This window comes from Ochotona princeps, chromosome 10 (genome assembly GCF_030435755.1).
Source record: "Ochotona princeps isolate mOchPri1 chromosome 10, mOchPri1.hap1, whole genome shotgun sequence".
In the NCBI taxonomy this organism is placed as follows: domain Eukaryota; kingdom Metazoa; phylum Chordata; class Mammalia; order Lagomorpha; family Ochotonidae; genus Ochotona; species Ochotona princeps.
In genome coordinates, this window is record NC_080841.1 from 39,748,863 (window position 1) to 39,769,712 (window position 20,850).

Below are 20,850 nucleotides of genomic sequence, written 5' to 3' on the forward strand. Positions count from 1 at the left end.
TGGTAAAGTCATGCTTAATGTCCCATGGTTTGATTGGCAGGGATTCCTGAACCCATAGTGAAATTTCCCTGCCAGGGACCCAGTTTTCAGTCAGAACCCACCCCTGCAGCCCTCTCTCTTGCCTATTTTGTTCTGCAGTGTTGTTGGTCTTCAGGTTAGGTGCTAGGCATTCCTTTGTGGATGGCGGGAACCACAGAGCAGAGGCAGGCTGCATCCTGGGAAGTCAAAGCAGGCTTGCAGGATCACAGGTTTCATGTGATCCTACCCAGCCTAAGCCACATGGTTGCTCCTCCAGTCTCCCCAGTTGGCGAAAAGAAGACCCATCTATCACTGTGTCATTCTCCACTTCTAAAGGGAGGAAAGCACACAGATTGATTGGTTCACAGCCTGGCCAGCAGTGGGCACGTGTGGTAGGAGAACCTCTTCCTCAGGCATCTGCGTGTGGTACAGTTCCATTTCTGAACAGGGCCACCACTGGTGTGAACGAGTCTTCCCATGAGTGTAAAATGTACAAGAGGGAGTTGTAATGAGAAGCCTGCACCCAGTGTGCGTGCATGAAATCCGTCTGCGTGAGTAGGGTGAGACGTTTTCTTTCAGCTGTGTGTTTGAGCAGCCACCATGCTACCAACTGCTCTTGGCATTGTGGAGATTCCAAAGAAGGATGTCATAGTTGGCATCCTCCAAGGATGGGGAGTCCGTTTGGACCCCAGACCTTTGTAAAAGGATGATGTGAGAGATCCAGTATTACCAGAATGCACCTGCACCCTAGGATTGTGGGACCAGCAAGGGCCTGAGCCCCTCACCCAAGTTTTGAAAAGTTGGGTGATTGTACCGCATAACTATGGACAAGGCTATGGTTGGAACCCTGAGATTCCAGTTTCAAGGCCAAGGTTCTTCCCAACATGCCTCACGGTCTGTGTCTTCCTGCTACTCCCTGCACAGTCTTCCACTTTTGGTAGCTCAGCTTCCTTTTCTGTGAAATGAAGATAATAATTAAGCAGCAGGAAACAGACTGTGGCTATGTTGCTCAGGTAGGAGTGTGGTACCTCATGAGTGCTCTGTGACAGCTACCATTCCCTCTTCCTTTCTGTAGCTCTGAAAATAGGTAGTTAATATGATAACTTTATGAATGACCTAGAAAGGTTCTATTGGATTTCTGGGATGGTCTGAAGCTTCAGGTTGTCATAACTTGGTTTATATTGAGCCCTAGGCTGTTTTCCCCATCAGCTTTAGCTTCCAACAACTGTGTAACCTGAACAGATGACTCAGTCTCACTAATATTAGACACCCTCATCATGAGACGGGAATCACATAGTGCCACAGTCGCTGCAGGGATGAGAAAGCATGTAGGTGTCATGCTTGGCGCACTCATAATTGATACAACTTTGCTTCACTTGCTGGATCATTTGTCATGTCCTGGTTATATGGACATGACCTTACTTCACACCTTGGTTTTACCTGTGGCACAGGTGATGGGGAGAGGCAAAGGGGTTGAGGGAACATTACTTACGGAGTAATTCATCTTGCGTAAAGGAAGAAGTAAAGGTTTATTTTTTGTACAAGTGCTGATGCTTGACTGACCACCAGAGAAATGTTGATTGATTGGGTGAGTGCTATAATGACTTTATTCTAACATGGAAAACAAGACGAGTAGCAGACCCCAGCAGCAACATGTGCTTTTGGTTTTATTTAAGTATGTGTTTAAATGGTTTGACCTATTAGCCAGGGAGTGTAATAGGCCAGTTGCCTGTGGGGGATTGGTTTTGGAATTATTAACCACCAGATGCTATTAAATAGGCTACAAAATAACAATTAATGCTTAATTAAAAGTCTATGCAGTGTGACTGTAGTAGCTCCATTATGTGCTGATTTAGCATTTTCATGTATTTCCTTGCGTGGTAAAGTCTGTCGGTGGGTTAGATTCCGTTACTTGTATACATTTGCCACAGTTGCCAAACTGCATTGCCAATGTACAATTGAAAGCTTGTTGGCAACCATAATAATCTCAAAAGATGGTCTTAAATGATACTTATGTTTTCTGAAGCTTTTTGAGCAAAAGGTAATTACATTAGGCTCAGGATGCTTTTTATTAGCTTCATTACAACGTGAGACAGAGCCATCCAAAGGGAAATGGGTGCCTAACAACCCTAGAAACATCCTGCTGGGTGGATGTGGCTGAGGACCCCTCTTCCCCTCCCCAGCAAGACACAGAATGGTCTCTCTTACCAGCCCATCATGCACCTGCTGTTTCCCTAGTAGCCTTAATGTGACAGGCCAGGCTGTGCTGCTTCATTGCAGAAGCGGTGAAAGCAGGAAAGGATGAGACAGGAAGAGGGCTCAGGCACAATTTCTGTAATGTCCCTAGTGAGTTAAATATGCAAATATTGGCAGAGCGAGATGTATGTTTTGGGAGGGAGAAGGGATGTTATTTTGCCCAGGCTCCGAGGGTTACCCTTCTAGATCTCATTTGGCATCTTAAAGAGCCAAAATATCTCCTATGGTCAGCTTTCACAAAATACAGAATCTGTGCTGGTGCTCAGGGGTGCTGGTTGCATAAACCCATGGAACATGGGCTGGTTCCCCTCCAGGGAGGGATTACCACCACACATCATCCCCACAGCATCTGCTAAGGAGATGATCAGTTGACATCTGTTTGGTCTCAAGAGTATGGTGGGAAAATGACTAGCCATGGAATATTATTTCTGATTTGGGTTCTATGCAAAAATATTTCTTATTCCATTCACAGAAATTGGTCTCCAAGAGATCAGAAATATTTTATGTAGCTCCATGGTCATGGAATTGTTGTTTCATTTGATATAATGTTTGATGCATTGGAGTAAATTGTTTACTTGAATGAAATGAATAAATTCTGCTACAGCTGATACCTTAACTTTGGTTTCACACTAAATCTTGAGTTTGTAGCTCTGTTGTAGTCCTCTGGGGTGTCCAGGGTGCTACCTTCATTTTGGTGACGTAACTACTATTGGAATATTTTATTTAATCCACTTTCCTTGCCCAACTTCTTTAGCCTCAAAGCTCTGGGGGTTTTTGGAGCACTGTGCTTCCTTCCGATCAGTGTGCAATAGAGATAGAAGATGAAGAGGGAAATGCAGGCATTTACTGAGAAACTGTCATTTCCACATTTATTCCCCCTTCCCTTTCATCTTGATCCTGTAACAAGTTCTCAGGTAGGAGTGGGGTGCTTAAGAGACTCTGTCTCATTCATCATTTCTCCCCCAAGGCCAACTGGCATCATACAATTCCGCATGTATTGACCTGGTGAATGAAGATGTGCTTGAAGAACCAATCAGCTCATTTTGTGTCTTTGTTTCCCCTAGGAGGACTGGAATGAGATCAACACCCTTAAAAAGAAAGACCTTCATCACAGCAATGGAGATGAGAAAGCACAAAGCATGGAGACCCTTCCTCCAGGTACTGCTATGGCCTGGGGGCCAGGAAGTCATGTTGCTTTGCACACGTAATCTTGAGTAAATTGAACGTGGGCTTGGAACAAGCAGCCTGTCTGTAGAGAATGGATTTCAGAAGCCAGCTGGAGACTCCTCCTGGAGCACTAATCGACTGACTTCTAGGAGGCATGTTAGTGGAGGGGAAAATTAGAAGTTGAGTGGGGAAGCTGGAAATTTGTTGAAAGAGAAAGAAAATAGGATGACATAGAAAATACAGAATGGTATGCACTGGTTGATGAGATTTTAATAGGCTTTATTTTATTTATTTATTTTATTTTGTTGCAGTGGTTTGGGCTTCATAGCAAAACTATGGGGAAGAAACAGAGAGTGCCAGTATATCCTCTTACCCCCCACAGGTGTAACCTTCCCTCAGTCTGAGTCTTGAACCAGAATGGTATGTGTGTTAGAATCTGTGCACAGACATGTTGCCATCACCAGTCTGTAGTTTAAATTAGAGTTAACTCTTGGTTTAGGTATTGTATGTTCTGTTCATTGTTTTAAAGATTTTTTTTTTTAAACTGGAAAGGCAGATACACAGAGAAGGAGATACAGAGGGAAAAAATCTTCCATCCACTGATTCGATCCCCAAATGGCTCCAACAGATGGAGCTGAACTGATCCAAAGCCAGGAGTCAGGAGGTTCCTCTTGGTCTCCCATGTAGGTGCAGGGTCCCAAGGCTTTGGGCCGTCCTCTGCTGCTTTCCCAGGCCACAGGCAGGGAGCTGGATGAAAAGCAGAGCAGCCAGAACACAAACTGGTGCCATATGGGGTCCTGGCGCATGGAAGGAAAGGACTTAGCCATTAGGCTATCATGCTAGGCCCATGTTCTATGGCTTTTGACAAGTGCGTGACATGTATCTGTCATTATAGTGTAGCTGAAGTCTATTCTGCTTCTGTTGCTCCCATTCTCCTCCCTAACCCTGGCAGCCACTTGTCCTTGTCCTTTTACCTAGTTGAAAGTCCTACAGTATATTGCATAGCCTTTCAGATTAACTTCTTTCAGTCGGTAATATTCATTTAAGGTTCCCCTGTCTCTTCCATGGCTTGAAAACTCAATTTCTTTTTAGTGTTGAATTATATGTCATTGTCTAACTGTACCCCAGTTTTTATCCATTTACCTGCTGAAGGACATCTTGATTGTTTCCCAGTTTTTAGCAGTTATGAATAAAGCTGCTCTAAGTATCTGCTAGCAGGTTCTCGTGTGCATGTTGGTTTCGATTCATTTCTGTAAACCACACGGACCATGACTGCTGGGCATGTTTTGTCAGAGACTGTCAGACACTTCCACAGCGGCTGTGCCATTTTGCGTTGCCAATCGCAATGCATTGAGAGTTCTGTTGTTGCAGAGCCTCTTTAGGGTTGGTGTTGTCAGTATTCTGGATTTTCACCACCTGAACAGGTGTGTAGTGGTGCTTCGCTGCCATTTTACTTTACAGTTCCCCAATGATGTGACAAGGAGCATCTTTTGTTATTCTTCCTTCTTTATACCTTCTTGTGTGAGATATTTGAGTCTTTGGTTCTTTTTAAAAGTGGGCTATTTATTTATTTTAGTATGGTCTTATATTCAGGATAACAGCCCTTTTGCAAACATCTTCTCCCTGTCTGCAGCTTCTCTCTTCATTTTCTTGATAGTGTCATCCTCAGGAGCCAGGGACTTCATCAGGATTGTCCACATGGGTGCAGGGGCGGACGTATGTGGGCCATTCTCTCCTGCTTTCCCAGGAGCATGAATTGGTAGCCCAGACACAAACTTGTTCCTGTATGGGAATGCCAGCATCATATGTAACTTTTTAATATATTGTTAGATTTGTCTTGCTAGTATTTTGTTAAGAATTTTTATATGTGTTTGCAAGAGATGTTTGCCTATTTTATTTTATTGGTATGTCTTTGGTTTTTGACATTAGGGTGAAATTTCTCACACAGAATGAGTCATGAAGTGTTCCCTCTACTTCTGTATGATGTAGTGTTGGTATCACTTCCTATTTAAATGTTTGGAGGAATATGCCACTGATTACATCCGGGCTGGTGTTGGCTAAGCATTTTAATTTTTGGTTCAATTTCATCAATAGGTACAGATCTATTCATATTATTCATATTAATCCTTTATTATCATTTTAATGCCTTTGGATCTATGACTGTTCCTTTTTTCATGTCTCATGCTAACAAGAAGTGACTTTTCTCTTTAGTCTGGCTAGAGGAATCCCAGTTTTATTTATCTTTTCAAAAAGAGTCAACTTCTGTTTTTGTTGATTCTCTGTTAGTTTCCTGTTTTCGTTAGCAGTGATTCTGTGCTAATTCTTGTTATTATGAGCTACTTTACTTTAAATATGATTGTCCAATTTTCTAATTTCTTAAGGCAGTGGCTTATATTGTTAATTTTAGCTCTTGTTTTCTACTAAATGCTGTCAATGTTGTAAGTTGCTTTGCAAGTATTACTTTGAGTCCTATAAGTATCAGTAAGTTAGAATTTTCATTTGCATAAGCAAAATGCTTTTAGAATTTCCCTTGACATTTCTTCATTGACTGATGTGTTATTTAGAAATGCTTTATCTCCATCCCCACAGTGTTGGGGGATTTTGTTGTTGTTGTTTTTATCTTTGTGAAATTACCTTCTTAATCTGAAATCACACATTTATGATTTCTGCTCCTTTAAATTTGTTGGGGTCCAGCATCCTATTGTCAAGATATAGTTAGCAGTTTCATTGGGAATCCATCTTTGATCTGAAAGTAGAGATGCATACTGCATTGTATCCTCACATCTGGATATGATAGTCTCCATTACACTTTCTGGCCCAAAACCGTATGAGCATATTTTCAGGTTCTCCTCTGCCAGTGCGTATATTAAAATATTCACTTATATATGATACACATCTGTTGAAACATTTTAAATCATGCTTACGGTAATTTATTCTGAGGAATGAGAAAAACAAAGCATCTCTTTACTTTTGTGCCCAAGCAGATTTTCTTGTGGGGGTCCCATACTGGAGATCACTGGAGTTGCCATGGCTACACAAGTCCAGATGATTGTTTTCACTCATGTGTGGTCCCAGTGTGTTTCACCTCTGGGTCACCTCTGGAAATGGGGTGAAGCATGCCATCCAAATGGCAGTCCCAGCCAGCCAGGAGGCATGGGAGGTAGACAAGGATGCCCGGCTGGGGACCAGGGATCAAGACATGGAACGAAGAAGCCGAGCATGGAGCTTGAAGCTCAGCCCTGCCACCAGCTGTTTGTTTTGCACTTGGGCTTCATTTTCCCTTTCTGTGAAATGGTGGCGCCTTCCAGGTCGGAGATGGTTTCCAGTGTTGATGCTGTGTCTGCCTCTTTCCTATATTATCCCTGGTACTTAATATCATGCCTCTGCTGACAGGCAGCTCCTGCCCTTCAAATCCATGACCTTGCCTCTGCATCAACATCATGCTTTCCAGATGGCACCCCCAGATTTTTTTTTTCTTTTTTGAGGACTGGTTTTCCAAGTGTTGTCATCAGATCACGAGCATCTGTTATCTTGTGTTTTGGAAGATTGATGGAGGTGCATCTCCCCTCCTCTCACCCAGAGTGTGGGGAAGAAAGTTACTTGGATTGAAAAATAAGCTCTCTCCCCCCTGTAGTTGTCCCTTTTGCATCTCTGTCCCTCTGCACCTCTGTCCAGCCAGCTGGAAAGACAGCTGAGTAACAGAGGTCAGCTGAGGTCAGCCGAGATGGGAAGGTTGAGGTCCGTGTTGAAGGGCAGCTCTTGATGAGGTCTTTGTCAGGGATCCTCTCTTGTTCTTTGGCTATGTGTGGCTTCTTAAAACAGATCTCCTTTATGCCTCTGTGAAATCTTAGTGTTGTCATATCTTCGTTGTTCTCCTCTGTAAAGGGATGAGGTTCAGGGAGGACATGTGTGGGGAGACAGCTGGATAGGAGGGTCCTTGTGAAGTCTGGCTTCCCTCTGATGTCCCTGCTGTCCTCGGCTGGCCAAACTTTTCAGCCTGCCTACCCCTCCCTATTCCTTTGTCTTGCTGTTCCCTTACCCAGGCAGTTGATTTCTCTTTTTTTCTTTTTTTTCTAAAGATTTATTTATTTTTATTGGAAAGTCAGATTTACAGAGAGATTAAGAGACAGAGAGGAAGCTCTTCTGTCCAATTGTTCACTTCCCAGACAGTCACAATGGCCACAACTGAGCCAACAAAGCCAGGAGCCTCATTCAGGTCTCCCACACTGGTGCAGGGTCCCAAGGCTTTGGGCCGTCCTCTACTGCCTTCTCAGGCTACAAGCAGGGAGCTGGATGGGAAACGGGGTTGCTGGAATTAGAATCAGCACCCTTATGGGATCCCAGTGTGTGCAAGGTGAGAACTTTAGCTGCTAGGCTACCATGCCAGGCCCTACAGAAAGATCTTTTCATCTGCTGGTTCACTCTCCAAAGGGTCACAGTGGCCACAGTTGAGCCGATCTGAAGTGGGAGCCAGAAGCCTCTTCCAGGTCTCCCACATGTATGAAAGTTGATTTCTTAAACCAGAAGGTGCTGATATTTATATAAAGATGGGTGAAATGGGAATGGCAAAATGTGTAAAAAGGTGTGAATCACCAGCTAGCCTAATTGAAACGTTGTTTCTCTGCTCCCCACCTGCTAGAGGAAAGATGAAATCTACTCTGGTGTTTATTTAGCTTTGCTGTGGCAATAGGGACAACTCCTCTGCTCGTTTCTTATTTTTAGAGAATTGAATGTGTTTTATCTTTATGCATTTTTTAAAGCTGAAGAATACAGCATAATGTTAGCATGTTAGCCATTTTAAGTGTGCGATTCAGTGATGTTAGTGCAGTCACATTGTTGTACAACCATCACCATCGTCCAGCTCCAGAAGCTTCTCATATTGCAGACTAAAGTCAGTAGCCATTAAACATGAACTCTCCCCCATACCTCTGGGAGCCTCCATCCCTGTGTCTGTAGATGTGACAACTCTAGGTACCTCTTAGAAGCAGAATTGTGTAGATTTACACCTTCTGTCTGATGTACTTCTCCTGGCATCATGTCCTGCAGGCTGACCTGTGTTGTCACTTATGCCAGAATTTCCCCCTGCAGCCTGTCAGCCAGATGTCCTGTGTGGTGCATCCTGTGGGACCGAAGGGTGTGGCAGTTGAAGGGAGGCTAGGCCCACAGGACCCTGGACCTAGTTGTCTGCTGTGTATTGTCACAGGGAGTCTAGGGAAGAAGGTTTTAAAAGGCAAGCAATGTATTTATTTTGGAGAACTTGGGAAATGCAGATGAACAAAAATGAGACAGCTATTTCTCACATGCAGCTCCTTTCACCCAACATAGCCATGGTTCCTCTCCCACCCTGTATTCCTCCAGACTTGTTCTGGGTGTGTCTCTGCTAGGCGCGCTCCTCACCCTGCAGAGATGAGGGGCCTCCCTGGCATTTTTTTCAGTTGTTTTAACACTGGACACGTGAGGTCTAGGGTGCCTCCCATGGTACTGAGAACGCGCTCCTGCTGCTTCTCACCCCTGTCCACAGTTCCTGACTTGTGTCTCATGTACAGAGTTAAGTTTTTGTATGAATTCCTACACAACTGTCTAGAGTGCTCATGAGGCAACCAGCATTCCTAAGGATTAGGGGGTTCACTGAGAGGTACCTCCACACATGTGCTGCTCACCCTTCAGGGTCTTTCTCCCACTCCCCCATGGAGAAACCATCCTGCCCTGCTTTTCCTGTTGAGACAGGCTGTGTCCTTGCAGCTGCCAGTGCCAGTAGCATCTTTGCCAACACGGTACAATGTTGGGCTGTGCTGCCTCATGAGGCGGCATAAGCCCCTTTGTGTGATTTTAATGCCAACTCTATGTCTGTTACCATCAGTCCATTGAACTTACCCAGCTTGTAGGATGCAAGAGTGTTTCCAACCAATACTCCTAGGGATAAATCTCCAAATGTCCAGAATTAGCTCCTCAAAATTAATCCCAAAAGTGAAATTGCAGGGTCAATTGCAATGCATGTGATTAAAGGCTTTATTTTTTTTTTTAATGTTCATTTCAGTTTTGTTCTCTACAACAAACCCATCTTCTTTCACCCCAGCCAGAATTTTAAAAGGGGCAAATGTTGTGGCACAACCAACTGAAACACTATTTGAGACACCCATATTGCATTGGAGAGTGCTGGTTCAAGTCGCACCTCTCTTCTTTCTGGTTCTGCTCCTTGCTGATGTGCCTGGGAAGCAGCACCTGGTGACGCAAGTACTTGAGTTTCCGCCGTCCACCTGGGAGGGCTGGATGGAGTTCTGGCTCCTGGCTTCAGCCTGGCCCAGCCCCAGCTCTTGTCGCCATTTTGGGCAGGAAGGTGGGGGTGGATATCAGCAAATGACAGATAGGCAGATGTCTCATCTCTGGCATTCCAGTAAAAAAAAAAAAAAAAAAGAGAGAGACCAAGGGTTTAGATAAGTAGCCAGAGTATGACAGAGCTATTAAGATAGAATCACCTTCATCCTTACTAGTAGAAATGCACTGTGCAAAGCCAGTCTGGCACCATGAAGGGCTCTGTGGGGTGCCGTCCCACTCTTGATGTGTTCCACTCTGAGCTCAGGGTTTTAGAGATGCCAATGGACTTAGAGTTAGTCCAGCTGGTGTGATGACTCAAGCTGTGAAGAGAACCACTTGGGAATGACCGTGGATGTTTTTATAGAAGAGCTTAGAAGGGAAAATGAGATCGTGATGTCCAAAGGTTGTCATAAACAGGAGAGAACTTGGAGGGTTTTGTTTATTGTTACTTTTGCTTTTGGAGGAAGAGGGGCTTTTCATCTGAGACTTCAGAAAGTAGAAGTTACCGGGACGCATTGTTCGTTGTTGCATAAGGCAGGCTGGGCTGGGGGTTCCAGTCCTCTAGTGAATTGTGTCCCTCTGGAAACAGCGGACCTCCCAGTGTAGTCACTGAGCCACAGCTGGATGTTAAAAGGTTGTAAGGGGAGAGAGTGTCACACGTGTGCCGAAAGAGCATTCCTGTGTCTTCTCACATGCTCATGCACACAGCCTTGGGCGCAAAGGCTGGGGTGGCCAGGGTGCTGGGCAGATGGCAACAGCACACACCTGGGGTTGTTTCCTGCTGCTTCTCCAAGTGGGTTGCCAGGCACAGTGGCAGAAACACTGATTTGTCACAAGAGACCTGAGTTTGAGTTACATTCTGTCCCTTTGTAGCTGTGTGACATTGGACAAGTTGTAGCCTTTGAGTCTTCCTTTTCTAATGTGGAAAACAGAAACTCAAAAGTTCATAGTCCCCAGGGGATCCTGGGGGAGTGGGTGCAATTTCCTCTGATGTTACCTGCAGTAGGCCTTAGTTGATGAGGGCTGTCTCTTTCTCTTCCTGTCCCTTCACCTGTCAGCTTTGCTTCTGGGTGGTATATTCACGTGGATGTTTTTAATCAGTGTTTGGGATGAAACAACAGATCGGTGAGACCATGTACAACAAGCTGGATTTTTTTTAATAGACATTGTGATATGCAGAGGAAAATGAAGACTTTTTATTGAAAATATGTAGAAGAGACTTGAAAAGTCATATGTGGAGATACAGGCCCTCACAGTACACATTGGCTTTTATTGAACTTTATCTTTTGTGACTATTCCATGCATTTTTTTTAAGATTTATTTATTTTTATTACAAAGTCAGATGTACAGATAGGAGGAGAGACAGAGAGGAAGATCTTACATTTGATGTTTCACTCCACAGGAACCTCTTCCGGGTCTCCCATGGGGGTGCAGGGTCCCAGTGCCTTGGGCCGTCCTCAACTGCCTTCCCAGGCCACAAGCAGGGAGCTGGATGGGAAGTGGAGGTGCCGGGATTAGAACCGGCGCCCATATGGGATCCCGGGGCGTTCAAGGCGGGGACTTTAGCTGCTAGGCCACGCCGCTGGGCCCTATTTCATGCATTTTTTAAAGCTATTTCAATAGCTCCAGTAACTTAAATAAACAAAGAGTGTTTTTCCTAATACATCTGATGTTTTCTCAGAATTTCCTTTAAATCATTTTTCATCTGTTCTTTGAGCTTCTTTTTATTTTCCTATTACTCATTCTGAATTGTGTAGAATTCCTTACAGTTCCTCATTTGTGAACAAAATTTTCCATCTTACCAGGTTGCCAGTGGCTGATGATAAAGTGTAATTTGCATGCCTGCGTCATTGAGATGGATCTCTGTGTTTGTAATCCTGGCCTTGCTCTGATCTTTTCTTTCACACTGTAGAGTTAGGATCTTCTGGAGGCAGAACATTGGGAATATTTCCTTCTAAGCCCAGTAAAATTACACCCAGTTTGAGATCAGCCGAGAGGTTAATAGATCGGACAGCCTGTCCTTTGATTTCAACTAAGTTCTATTTCCCTTCCTTGGCTGCTGTCCCAGAAGAGTGGCTCTGTTTTGCATGGGACAGCTTCATGGTAGGTTAAGCTGCCTTTCCCAGGGAGGGTCTGAGTGAGGAACTGCAACCTGGTCACTGTCACTGGGCAGCAGCCTGAATTCTAGGAGACTCAATTTCCTGCCCAGTTCGTCTTTACCCTGGAAGATGCTTACCCTACACACACACACACACACACACACACACCCTCAGGAGCCTGTCCTGAGAGCTCCTGATCAGCCCAGGCTTCTGTACATCTGAGAGTTCTCTAATCTTGAGACCACATTTGGATGTGTGCCTCCTAGCAACCTAGGAAAAGGCTGTAGATGAGGACAGGAGCCTGGGGTCCTAGGGGAGTCAGCCCTCCTACCTAATACCATGAGCTATCTATCATATGCTGCCTCACAGGGCATGCATCAACAGGAAGCTAGATCGGAAGCAGAGGAACCAGGACTCGAACCGAGCACTCTGCTATGGGATGTATGTGTCCCAAGTGATGATGCAATTGCTAACGAAACCCCTGCCCCTAAATACTCTTTTTTCCAAAAGTTAACATTGTCAGACATTGTGTGTGTTTTTCCTGTTGTTTTGACTGTCCCCAGTCTGTCTCCCTGACCACTTCTTGAATTGTTAGTGTGTGTGCAGCTGGGTTGTTTTTCTGCACGAGGTCAGGCTGGGGCATATGTTCTCCTCTTGCATACCCTATTCTTTGCTTTTTTTATTTCTTCCAATATCTCCTAGGGTGGCTCCAACCCTAGCAATTCTGTATAATGTAGAAATAACCAATTTCTACAATGGTTCTTCTAGCTCAATGTTGTTCAGATTATGGGTCGCCCTCCATTATTAGATTGTGAAGTCAATTTCATGAGCCACCTGTGCATGTAAAAGGAGAATGTATCTGTTCATCCTCTATTGGGAACGAAAGTATCATGAGACTTTCATGTCAGGTGTGTGTGCGCGCACATGTGTTTGCAGTGTGACATCTGGGTCATGGTGTATATGTGTGTGTGCCCTAGTCACAGGTGTCTGGAAGCCCTTGTAGTGGTTTGACATGCTCCCGCACTTTCACAAAGGAAATGCCATTAATCATCTACCCGTAGCACAGTAGCCTTGTGCATTGGGGAGGTGATCAAAGGCAAAGTGAGGCCACTGAGTCCTGTTGAAGGACGCTTCTGTGTGGAAGGAAGAGGTGTTGCTGGGCGCCTCTGCGCGTGCTCATACAGTCTGAGTTGAGGAAGTAGTAGATTTTGGTGATGTCTCAGAGAGCTTCTGCCAGTCTCTACTCATCGTTCAGATCTCAGCTTGAATGCTGCTGTGCCATCAGGAGCCGTCCCTGTCCCCTCTCCCCTCGTCTGGATGAGGTCCCTTTGTGAGATGCTTCCACAGAGCTGTGTTACTCACCCTCAGAACACTTAGCTCAGTGACTCACAATGATGACATTTGTTAGTGCATCGTTCTGTCTCCGCCCACCTCCTGGAACTCGCAGTGGAGGGCATCTGCCTTGGTTTTTCCTGATTGTGCCTGCAGGAGTGAGCATGATGTCTAGCATATAGTCGGCATCTAGAATACACCCATGGTTTATATCTGACTTGCCCCACAATTGGTTGGCATCAGGAACCTTGCAGAATCTTCTGCTATAATCATGACTTTTCCTAGAAAGGGGTTAGGACCTGCTGGCACAAAGGAAATGTGAGTGGGCAGGAGATTACAGAGGTCTTGGCACAGCCACCTCTCTCCTTGCAGGGAGACTTGGCCGACTAGAGGACCAGGACTTCCCTGCCCACGGAAGGCCCGGTGAGGAGCAAGAAGGGTGCTGGCAGCATCACTTAAGATGATCCGTCTCCTGGCGGACAGCCTGTTCTCTGGCTTTGCATGGGGCTCTGCTGGGATTCCCTGTCATCGGTCACTGTGTCTTGGTGCGGCAAGCAATGTCAGGCCATTCAATAAGTTACAACCAGTTCATTTGAATTCTGCCATGGGTGCTGCTGGCATAGGTGTGGCTGAAGGTGTTGAAGGTTGAAGGATACAGTCAGGGCGGTGAGGAGTGTTGCTCCCTACCTAGCACAATGCAGGGGATGTCTTGTTTCTTCTTGTCCCTGAAAGCATGAGGCGATAAAGTCAGAAAGATGTGGAGATAGCAGAGAATTAGCAGGTGTTTGTCTTTGTATGGAAAGCATGTTTCTAAAATAAAAAGTTTTGGATGCATTTTATTTTAAGGTAAGAAAATGCTGACCCCATGGCTGGCTCCCATAGATAGATATTTATTGGGGCCGCTATATCCTTGCCATAGTCATAGCCAGGTCATTTCCTGTTTCACATGCAGGACCTCTGTGACCCTGAGCATCATTTCCATGGCAACCAGCTGTGATGAGATGGGGGGTTTTGGCCTCACAGGATAGTTCCAACAAGAAGCAAAGGCGCTTTTAGATGGAAAATGAACTCTGCAGTCTTGAGCAAATCACATGTAACCAAAGCCCAGTTCCTTCATCTCTGAGATAGAGAAAGCGACACATACCTTTCCGTGCATTGCCAGGAGGCTCGGGTGAGAGTGCCCGCACGCAGACACCCATGTCTACACAGCCATTCTGCTGATCTTAATACACCAAAGAAAGGCTGTCTGCCCTCACACCCACCTGTCCTGCATAGCCATGGGCAGTCCTACCTTACCAGCTCTGGCCACTTCTCACTGCCCACCACCCCCCGACACGCATACACTCTTCTTAGCAATCTGGCCTCTGGGATAGCTCCTGAATGGACAGGCTTGTGCACAGTCCCAGCCATTTGCGCCTCAGCACTCTGTGTTCCTCCCAGTTCCTCCAAAATGGCTGCGTGTGAGCTCCCTTTAGGTTTCAAGTTTCTGCTCACTTGTTTTGGTGGAACAGCCTTGACAGATTTCAACCCAGTGCCCCCCTGTTCTGTAAACAGTCACGCATTTCTGTGTTTTTCTGTAACACCAAACAACCACTTGGAACGTCCTAAGCTTTATTCAGCCAGCCAGGCAGACAGGGCTGGAGTGACTATTCTCCTCACCCCTCTGCTCTGGCTCTTCCGTCTGTAACCTACCATGAAGCTGGAACAGAAGAACATCTCCTCTTTGTTTCTGAAATACATTTATTTCATATGAGATGCAGGTTCAAAGAACCAAGACCTCGTCTAAGATCGTATAGGTAGCACATGGCAAATGGTTAATAACAAAATGGGGAATTTTCCATTTACTCCCCAGTTCATCTTGCCCTTCACCTTTTGTTTGCCATGCAAACTGCATACCTCTTCTCTCTCCTCTGATGCTGCTTGTTGTCCAGGCTAACCCCCATCCAGTAGTTGACTGTCACCCAGATGCCCACCTGTCACCAGCACGCCCCACCCCAGGTCTCTGGTAAAGCAGCTCTCTGGTTTAGTGTTGTGTTCTCAGAGAACCTTCTGCTTGGCATCTTGGACTGTGAGTCCAGGCCAACATGGCCATGTCTGGGCCTCCTTGGGTTCCTTTCTCCCTAGGAAGTGAATGGTAAGGCCTGTATGTGAGGTCTTAGCCATGCATGTTTGGACTAGGGACACCTCTGGAAGCCATGGGGATCACCTCCTCTGTGGGATCAGCATGTGAACAACTGCAAGAATAATCTTTAGGGAGCTTTTATCCAGAAGTGTTTTGAGGTCCTGTTCTTTGAGGGATGAAGGGGACTTTGACCTTTGTACTCAAAAGCTCCCATCCTGAAGTCTTCTGAGATAAACAGATTCACAGAGGATAAGGTACAGCAGCTGGACAGGGAGAAAAAGTGAATCCCCAGTGACCTGGTGAAACTTACTGGCCTGTAACCTTGGTTGGTGCCATGGCATAGCAAGTTAAACCTCTGCCTGAGGTGCCAGCATCCCATTTGGACACAAGTTCAAGTCTCAGCTGCTCCACTTCTAGTCTAGCTTGTGATCTGGGAATTCAGTAGAGGACAGTTCAGATTCTGGGGGTCCTGAGCCCATGTGGGAGACCTGGAAGAAGTTCCTGTCTCCTGGCTTCAGATCAGCTTAGCTTTGACCATTGTGGCCTTTTGGGGAGTGAACCAATACATCTCTCTCTCTCTTTTTCTCTCCCTCCTTCTCCTCTGTTGCTCTGCTTTCAAATAAAAATAAATACATCTTTTTTTCTTGAAAGAAGTCTGTAACCCCTCTGTGTAGGGGAAAGAGAATTTAACTTGAGGCAGTTTTAAGGAAGAAGAAGAGGCCCAGAGAACAATAGTTACCAGTACCTAGGTATGCGTCTCCTTTCCTTCGGGGTCTGTTGGTGTCCCATGGTTGACAAGCTGCCCAGGAAAGGAATCTATTGCAATCAGACATCTTCTGGAGGGTCTGGGCTTTTGGTAGATGGGAGAAGCCTTGGAGACCAGCACCCATCTGCACTGCCTGCTTTTCTGAGGTCGTTCAGATTGAAATAATGAACACACAAGGGACCACCCTTCGTGTGATGGTTTTCTGGGCCCCAACAGCATGAGCATTGATTTTGGGCCTGCCTGGTGTGACCTGATGTTTCACTGACACCTCCTCTCCCCATCCCACCTGAGAGGCTTCTTGGAGTCACCCTGATCCTAGGGAGGAAGAACAAGCAGAGGGGATCATCTTTAGTAGGAAGCGTGCATGATGCTAGCATTTGATTTGATTCCCTGGACAGACCCCTGAGCTGCAGGCGTCTCACTTCCATACCACAAGCCATGAACCTTCAGCTTTCCACTCTTGGGTTCTCAGACCAGTCATCAGCTGGTTCGTGGATGGAAGCTGCCATCGCAGGAAGGATGGCAGGCGGTGTTTCTCAGGTGCACACTTAGTGCAGTCTCTGCATGAGTCCTCTGCTCTCCTTTCCCACCTCACCCCAAAACTTACACTTTTCTCTTTGCAGGGAAAGTACGGTGGCCAGACTTCAACCAGGAAGCTTATGTTGGAGGGACAATGGTCCGTTCTGGGCAGGACCCTTATGCCCGCAACAAGTTCAACCAAGTGGAAAGTGACAAACTGCGAATGGACAGGGCCATCCCTGACACCCGGCATGACCAGTAAGTGCCTCACCCAGGCCTCCTGTCCCCGTGTAGTATCTCTGCCGTGCTGTAATGATAGGTGGGACAGTAGAACTTCAGCAGTGGGGAGTGGAAGGACCTTCCAGATGGGATTTAGTTGTTCTGGTGCTCTGAGGCAGTATGCACATCAAGGTCAAGGGCTGTGGTGTGAAAAAAGAAGTTGCATTGCCTTCGATTACTGACCACATGTTCTTCCTAAGATCCAGCCACAGAAATGTTGAATTTTCTGTTATTCAGAACCATGGAAAAAAGGTAAGAAATTATTCCTGCTTGTTGTGATAGCTGAAGTTGGCACTTTCCTTGAGGCTTAGAGAAAGGAAATTAACCTCTCACTTAGGAGGGTAGATGGTAAGTGGAATAGAAGGACCCTGGAGGGAGGAAGGACACTTGGCCGCTCCCATGCCAGGGGACGGGCTCTTGTCCTTGCCCTCTCTGTTACTGCTGTTATTTTCTTGATGGTCAGGCTTTGAGGCTGGAGGGCATTGGCATCCTGGACTATTAGGCTCTGCTCACGGGGTTCCCAGGCCTGGTAATTAAGAGTCTTTGGTCACCACTTGGTAGGAAGGTGGTATGGTATCCTTGTTTTCACCCTCTCACTCTAAGCCTTGCAGGTGAAACCCTATTTGGAAGTTCTTCACATTGGAATTCTTCATAGATGAATCTTACTGCAGGTTATTTAAAAATAAGGAGCCATCTTTTAAGAGCAGCTGTGCTCTGCTCCTGGGCACAGGGTGGTCTTCCTGTACTCCACGTATCACATTCAGAGTTCCTCCTTCATTAGTGGAACATGCATTTCACATCCACCACTTGTTGTACCCTGTGCCCATGCCACAGGTTTCTACTTGGAAAAGACTGGTTCTGTTTGAATGGGCAGCCCTCTGTGAGGTTGGGCCCGCTGCCTGGTGTCAGTGCTGTCATGATGCCCAGGAGAGGGGGCAGATCGATACAGACCCTGAGCAGGCTGGGATGTCCAGGAAGGAGATAAGCATCCAGTATGTCCTACCTCCTTGAAAGCCTTCCAGGGGTTGCTCTCACTGCTGTGTTGCAGGGGTTCATGGAAAGTGAGAGAGAGAAGAAGCCAACAGAACTGCATGTCCACACACACCAATGCTCAGCTTGCTGTGTAAGTTGCAGTGTGTGGTGAAGGAGGCTGTGTCTCTTCCTTGCTGTGCCCTGGGAGCTTTATCAGCAGTGTAGGTACCATCAGCTGCCAGGGGCTCGCATTTGTTACATCTCTGTCTCGGTTCCACTGAACTGTTCCCTCGGAGCATCTAGTGCCTTTGAAGTAGGTTGTTTCAGAGCTCTCTGGGAGAAGAGGAAAAAGTATGTATGTGACTTAAAAATAATCATATGTGTAATCACACCTACACACATGTGAGGTCCATAGTACTAAAAATTCTCATCATGTTTCCAGATTCACTCCAGAAGCTTGTCTTTGCTTGCTGTTTCATAACATCCATTAATATCTTCTTCAAAAGCAGCTCTGCTCCGTTCTTTGGCTGCACGTCTGGTAATGGTCAGCTTGGTTAAGTGTTAGATACCAAATGTGAAATAGAGGTTGCTAACCTGGAAGCCAGAGACCCCAGGGAGGCATGTGTGAGCTGTGGGGGCCCTGTGCAAGTCTTGAGCTGCAGCCAGGTATGTGGTCTTGGGTGCATTTCTGGGGAGAGGGGTCCCTCCCTTTCTGCAGGAGTTCTTGGGTGTGTCTGTACTCGCTGCCTTCCTTGCCCTGGCTGACCACCTGTACCACGTGCTCCTCAGAGACTCAGAGTTCTCACATTTGTTGTCACCTTTTCACAGAGAGGAGATGAAGGCACCTGGGATATTACTGTCTTGCCCAATGATTAAGATCAGAAAGGGCATGTGTGACTTATGACAGTCTGGTCCAACCTCAGGGGAGTGAAGTCTAGCAGAATTTAGTGCAAAGATCTCACCTGGTGACTTTAAGCAACTGCTTGGGATTTTGTATCCACGAAATGCTATATATTTCATCTTACCATTTGGTTTGTTTCTGAAAATAAGCATACTATTTGAAAGGCAGTGAGAAAGAACGTTCTTTGTCTTGTAACAATTGCCAGGACTAGGCCCTGCTGAATCCAGGAGCTTTGAAATTCCATCCAGGTCCTTCCCATGGGGTGACAAGGACTGAAGTACCTGAGCCAGCACCTGCTACCTCCAAGAGTGCACGTTAGCAGGAAGCTGGAATGGGAGGAGGAGCTGGGACTTGAACCCGGACACTCTGATAAGGGACACGAGTGTCACAAGCAATAGCTTAACCACACTACCAGATATTCACCCCTCTCTGGTTTAAGAGCCGGTTTTCCCACTAAAATGTCACCTCTGCAGACCTCTTCCTGATTACTGAGAGGAACTGGTGTCCTGTCTGCCTGTCCATTAGGATGTAGACTAGCTTCCTCATCTGCTGCCCTTACAGCAGGTCCTGTTCAAGTCCCCAAAACTGTCTATGCATATTTTTTCAGTGTTTTTGAAATATGAGTTTATCTAAACAGCTGTTTGAATATTCAAATCATGGTGGGCTGTGTGTTAGGTGGGTTTAATTTTAGTTCCAGCCACTGTGTCATGTTCATTTGCATGTGCTAAAGGAGCAGCTGGGCTGCCATCCACATTTGTTGAATTTGAGCTAAATTAAAGTCTATATAGATTCAATTGGGTGTCTGGAAGAGAACCAATTTAGTGTCCTCAAAGTGGAAGCTCAAGAATAACCATTCTTGTTGAATGTCAAGTTAGGGAGATCAAATTACCTCTTTGGATTCCCCACTCCCCCCACATCAATATATTTTAGAGAGCTATTAAGGAATTTGACCTTCCTATATAACATTACTATTATTATTATTATTATTATTATTATTATTGTTATTATTTTGTCTCTACGGTATCTTGACGTCTGCTTTTGTGTATATACGTAGTTTTTCTTCTGTGTAGAAATGCTGGCACAGTGGAGTGCAGTCTTCAAGGTGATGAAGCTGAAAGTGCTGCAGGTGGAGGTTAGTGGAGAACAAGGCTTTTGGAGTTCCACAGATGCAGGTTGAAATTCCAGAGCCTCCAGTTCTGGACTCTAGGACCCTCATTACCTGTAAGGTGACACAGCATTGCTCTACCTGTAGCCCGTGAGTGGCCCGTGAGGACTCAAAGTGTTTCCAAGGGCTGGTTCCTCCATGAGAATTTTCTCAGGAGCCATCCCAGTGAGGTCTCCCTTGACTGCCTTTCCTAGGAATGCAGCTCCCTGGTCCTTCCCTCTGGACTCCCCCTCCCCTGCTGGTTCTTCCATCTCATTTTCTTTAGCATGTACACACTGGGATTTTTGTTTCACATTTTCTTCTCCCAACTTTACTGGTCAGTGTGTTGAGCCATTACATTCCCAGGTTGTTATCTCCCAGTGCAGCAAATCCAGTCCGTGTATTGCCAAATTAAGTGAAGTGCTTACTTAGCATGGTGCCTGGTGGGTAGTCAGTGCCCAGCCAATCATCAAGGACATCAGGGATCACAAACAAATAATGGAGAATGAGAGGGGGGCATTGAAGCAGTAGAAGGCAAACCACAAGTAAACACAGTGTTTATGTTCCCCCGGCCCTGGGAGGCCCAGCAATTACAGTCTGCAACCTAGTCATCCTTGGGGCCAGGCACTTAAGAGTCATGAGTTCAGTGGCTTGCAAACAAGAACATTCTTGGCCTATATTGTATTTACTCTTTTTTTTTTTTCTTAAGATTTATTTAGTACAAAGAGTTAACAGAGACAAAGAGATCCTCCACCTGCTGGTTCTTTCACTCCCTAGATGGATATAACAGCCAGTAATGGGCCAGGCCAAAACCAGGAGCCTAAAGCTTTATCAGGGTCTCCTATATGGGTGTCTACCTTTGCTGGGTTGCCCTCTGCTGCTTTTGCCAGGACCATCAGCAGGGAGCTAGATCACAAGTAGGTGGCCAGGACAGGAATTGGTGTCCATATGGGGTTTCAG

The 20,850-nt window shown here is 45.9% G+C and overlaps 1 protein-coding gene across 1 annotated transcript in view; it reads left to right on the plus strand.

Annotated features, from left to right (window-relative positions):
* GALNT2 (polypeptide N-acetylgalactosaminyltransferase 2) overlaps positions 1-20,850 on the plus strand; it is a 173,318-nt gene that overhangs the window by 89,105 nt on the left and 63,363 nt on the right. The window contains exons 2-3 of the mRNA XM_004578551.3: positions 3,339-3,432; positions 16,699-16,852. Of these exons, the coding sequence (XP_004578608.1) occupies positions 3,339-3,432; positions 16,699-16,852 (248 nt within the window). The remainder of the gene's footprint in view (positions 1-3,338; positions 3,433-16,698; positions 16,853-20,850) is intronic.